This window comes from Vigna radiata, unplaced genomic scaffold, assembly GCF_000741045.1.
Source record: "Vigna radiata var. radiata cultivar VC1973A unplaced genomic scaffold, Vradiata_ver6 scaffold_91, whole genome shotgun sequence".
Classification (NCBI taxonomy): domain Eukaryota; kingdom Viridiplantae; phylum Streptophyta; class Magnoliopsida; order Fabales; family Fabaceae; genus Vigna; species Vigna radiata.
Window position 1 is genome coordinate 722,826 of NW_014543115.1, and position 4,998 is coordinate 727,823.

Here is a 4,998-nt window from a genome sequence, read left to right on the forward strand (position 1 = left end):
ACGTTAACCCAATTATAGTCCAACATCAATAAAACTATTTGACCTGATTGACCTTTATTGATGTAACGGATGAACCGAACTATCCTGAATGTTAACCGTTCGGTCTATATTATATATGATACAATATATAAACAATTAAAAATTATTTTTTAAAATATTTTAATTTCACAAACTTAATAAGTTCAATTGTAAACCATTCTATCTAAATCAATCTTTTAATCATAAAAAAAGTTGAATAACAAATTTAAAATTAAAACTTAAAAAGAGGAGGACGTAAATATATATGACTAGTATCTCATATTCGTTAAAAGGATGTTAGTTTAGATTTGTTTGCGGAAAATTTTAATTATTGTTAAATTAAATCTATAATAATTACAAAAAATGAAATAAGACAAAACGGACATTTTAATAAAATCTGGTTTATTTCATGAAAAATAATAAATTAATTATCAATCTGAACCCAATCAGGTCAATTTTCTTGTCAGAATTGGTGATTTATATTTTAGTTTTGTTCTTTTTTGTTGCCATGTTTAGTGTTGAGTGAAGGAATGTTGTTTAAGGGGAAAAAAATTAAGTGTAAGAGAGGAGAAAGGGGCAGAGACAATGCAAAATTTCATATCAAGATCCCCAGTATAAGCAACCTTTGCACTATCTACAAAAGAACATTTTCTCATGGAAAGAAATAGAAATATGGAAGAACCATACCTTAATCTCCTATACAATTGTGTTGAATCACCCTAAAACTGATCAAAGCAACAAACAAAATATAATAAAATGAGCATTATAGACAGTCAATATCCTTCAACATTAGCTCTCCTACACATTGAGGATTGACTTCCGGCTTTCCGGCCTAACATGGTCGTCCATGGAGAAAGTTGAAGAACAAGCGCCAAGAGGAAGATGCAGTATGGGCACAGCACACCATCTTGGAGATGAAACAGATGGTCTGGTTACTGGTGCTGTTGAGGGAGAGAAACTCAGTGTAGGAGTAAGACATTTGACACCATTAAGACTAGGTGATCTTGACATTTGTTTTGCTGGCTCTTGCAATGGGAACCAACATGAGTACTTCATATCTTGAACCACTTTGAGATGCTCAACAATGGTTCTCATGGTGGGTCTTTCTGATGGCTCCTTTTGGAGGCATCTTTGTGCAATGTCAGCTACTGCTCTTGCTGCCTTGGGAGGATACCGACCTTTAAGTTGAGGATCCATAATCAACGACAGTCGAAAATCATCGGCCAGGAAAGGCCGGCTCCACTTCACCAAATTCCTCTCTTCCTTGGGGTGATGACTATCCACATTCTTTCTGCCAGTAAGTAGCTCCAAAAGAATAATTCCAAAACCCCAAACATAGCTCTTTGGAGTAAGAATTCCTCTTTCCAGAGTCTCCACAGACAGGTTTCCAACAGCCTGTACAATAATAAATTCAAAAACTAAATGAATGAGAACAAAACATATGGAATACTGTTAATGTCAAACAAGAAGATTCCAAGATAGAAAATGTAAGATGAATAGTTCATGATTTATAATAATACACATAAAGCATTTATAGAGTAAATGAACTTACACATGTACTGCTGGAGATCTCTTCCTCAGGAATTCGTCCCACACAACCATACCCAGAAAGCTTTGCACTGAAATCTTTGTCAATCTGTATGTTGGCTGCTGAAAATTCATTATACATTGCCTACAATTAATTCAGAGGTCCGTCAGCAAAGATATAAATGAACAAGGAACATAGAAAATATTTTCTCAAGATATAATTGTTTACTCAAATATTAAGAAATAGCTTGTGTCCAACAGCATTTAATGTGGTCTAAAAGCCACAAGTAAAGAAGGGAGAAAAACAGCGCAGACATGAGCACGGAAGGCTGCTTCAGTTTTGAATATACGACATACACTTTACACCAACTTAACCAAAAACAGAAAATTTATTACCTGGAAAGGCCCTTCTTCATGCAAGAAAGTAAGACCTTGTGCAGCGCATATGGCAACTTTCATTCGTGAGTTCCAATCAACTGAATGGCCATCAGATCTCCCAAACAACTGTTGGTCCAAGCTTCCATGGTATAGCCTCTCATAAACCAACATCCTTGGTTCAGAACCATCACGGGCATGAAATCCTAGCAATTTGCAGAGGTTTGGATGTTGCAAAGATGCAAGGGTATTGACATCATTTATGAATTCCTTCAATCCCTGCAAGATACATTACAGTCACATAGACCATGTCAGAAAGTTCCCAGCTGCTTTCAAACTTTGTCTTGGGCCAAAATTCATAAACCTCTCGATGCAATACTAATTATAATTCATATTTACGTTGGAACAGCAAAAGTGAAATTTTTTACAACTTTCCTCATTTGATTTCAACATGGTTTGAAAACATTCAAATGTTCTGTGAGAAGTAACAGAGGAAGAAGGGCAGCAAGAAAAACAAGGTTTAGAACCAGATGACAGGAAATTGACAAACCTAAACTCTTTCATGCCCCTCTTAAAATGGTTTTTCGTTGCTTCTCTATATATGGAAACAGAAGCATCATATGTAAGGATGATAAATCATCATTGTACTAGGCATGAGGATACCATCAAGAGATGAGAGTAGTAAAGCAGAATGAAGAAAAGTACCTGTGTTGATGAATGAAGGCGAGTGACAGTGGCTTCAAACTTCTTTGCACTTGAAGCATCATCACCAAATGAAGCGCTATATATGGTAGAAGAAAGACATTCAGACATGCATCGATCTGAAGAGAAGTTGTGACAAGCAGCAGCAATCTCCTCAAACGGTAAGTTTCTAAGCAACCCGGTGGGTGGAAGAGGCAAAGGTCCGCAGACATATAGAGGAGCAGTCGCCATTCCCAACTTAGTGATGACCTTAGCCTTCAATGCAGCACCACCACCTTGACGAGATGGAAGAGGCAAAGGTTGTGAACTAGTTGAACATTGATCTTTCACCAATCCAACTCGGTGTTTTGACTCTTCTTGTTCCTCATTATCAACCGAGGCCAAAGCATCCTGTTCTGCAACATCAGGACCATACACAGAACCACGAACTATTCCTGACTTAAAGCTTCCAGTAGCTTTCAATTCACCACCACCCTGGTGTGAAGGAAGTGGTAAAGGTAGTGGATTAGATGAATGCTGCCCCTTCAGTGATCCAACATTATATCTTGATTCCTCTTGATCCTCGAACTCAACTGTGGTAAGAGTATTTTGTGTGGCCACATCAAGAGCTGATGGAGCAGATAATGTCCGTGTTCTGTGATTGGTGACTTTATTAATGGGGTGAGTGGATTTCACTCTATTCCTAAAACTAGGAGGTGCAGAATGCAGGGAACGAGTATGAGTTTGAGGTTCAGGAAGTGCTGTAGGAACATGTTCAATATGGCTCACACATTTTGTGTATCGGATTTTATTGATCTTTTCCTTCTTGTATTTCAGAACAGTGAAACACCCCATCTTCTGTACAGAATTCAGTTGTTGAATAAAATTGCCTTTGATGCAAAAGAAAAGGCCTAAACAAAGTTAGTAGAAACTCAATGGTATCATAGAATTTTCAACCTTCAATTTCAAAATAGATCCAAGAAGAAATGTGTATTTAGATTTGTTTTTCATTTTATTTAGATTCTCTAGTGATCACACAACTTGAAACAATGAAATGTATACAAACAACAATCTCCCATTTCCCCACATTTTCATTTCCATTTTTCTTTTCACTCATCTCAATTCTCATCACTCTCATTCTTTGCTCTCAGAGACCATTATTACTGGTCAATGACTGCAGATAAAACGTAAACGTACAACAGTAGACATCATAAGAATGGATCAACTGGTCCCCAAAGAAATCTCCTGTGCTATACATGATTGTGTTGTGTCAAGCACACTCCCAAAACAGAGCAATTAATCACCTCATTTTTCCTATGTTATTGGTCAATCTTCACAGTAAATATCATAAATGCTTTGTTGCTAATAAACTAAACTACTCTTTACTATGGAGTTATAAACTCCATGCACCCAATTATTCTCAGAAAATAGCAAGATACCTACAAATGCTCACTCATTCTACTACACGAAAATCAATCCAGATCCATAACACGAAACAAATCTCAAAAACAATTTCCACAGATTTCAAAACAGTTTTCAAGGCCCTGAGATTTCAACCCCAATAGAAATAGCTAAAAACAAAGCCCACCCCACCCCAGAAAAAACAAAGAAAAGGCAATGATTCCATGATTCAACTAAAAAACTAGAGTAAAACTGCTAATGAATCAAAGCAAAACACAATCAAGGCAATGCTTTTAAGATTAAAAGGGAAAAAAAGAGACCTACCAACAAACTTTGAAACACAAGAGGATTCAAATCATGAGAATATAGAAAAGGAAAAGGAGGGAAGTTGAGAGAGGTATGAGATAGAAGCTCATGAAACTCAGAGTGAAACTAAAAATGGGTACAACATGTGGTTGTGCTTGGACCACGAAGAAAGGCTTATGAAGTCAAAGAATGTGAGCAGAATGGAAAAGCTGAATGGTGGGAAGTGATGTTTCTTTGAAAATGAAGAGTATGTATGTGGAAATTTGGAATGGTAAAAAACAGAGAATTGGTCTCAAACTGGTGGGGAAATCAATGAGTGGTCAAAATGAAAGTGTTCAATTCTATGACCCTTTTTTTATGGAATTAATTCAACACAAATCTTCACATCACACTTTCTAATATCTTCTCAACACATTTTTTCTTTTACTGTCTATTAAAATTTATAATCATAATGGATTTCTCTAATCATCACTTCTTTTTTTTCAATAGTTTTAACTAAGGATAATGATTCTGATAAAGAATGTGTTGAGAAACTGAAAAATACTTTACTTTAATAATATTTTATTATTTTTACAGCTGCCGTAATTTTTGAGGAATTCATATATAATTTTGTTAAAAACATTTTCAGAAATATAAAAAACATTTTATGTTTATTTTGATTTTATTATATTTTAAATAAATCTTATTGAA

At 35.6% G+C, this 4,998-nt stretch overlaps 1 protein-coding gene across 3 annotated transcripts; it reads right to left on the bottom strand.

The window, feature by feature from the left end:
• Positions 1 to 631: 631 nt before the first annotated feature.
• Positions 632 to 4,727, bottom strand: LOC106753077 (probable serine/threonine-protein kinase PBL11). Of its 3 annotated transcripts, none has more exons than XM_022777387.1 (5): positions 4,327 to 4,727; positions 2,626 to 3,459; positions 1,942 to 2,199; positions 1,571 to 1,690; positions 632 to 1,413 (listed from the first exon to the last, which is right to left on the bottom strand). In XM_022777387.1, the coding sequence occupies exons 2-5, from the start codon at positions 3,454 to 3,456 to the stop codon at positions 817 to 819; spliced, it is 1,806 nt and encodes a 601-aa protein (XP_022633108.1). In that variant the 5' UTR covers positions 3,457 to 3,459; positions 4,327 to 4,727; the 3' UTR covers positions 632 to 816. The 3 variants fall into 3 exon arrangements, with proteins under 3 accessions (XP_022633108.1, XP_014490347.1, XP_014490348.1); XM_014634861.2 differs by having other exon boundaries at positions 2,626 to 3,491; XM_014634862.2 differs by having other exon boundaries at positions 2,626 to 3,512.
• Between the last annotated feature and the right edge of the window lie 271 nt (positions 4,728 to 4,998).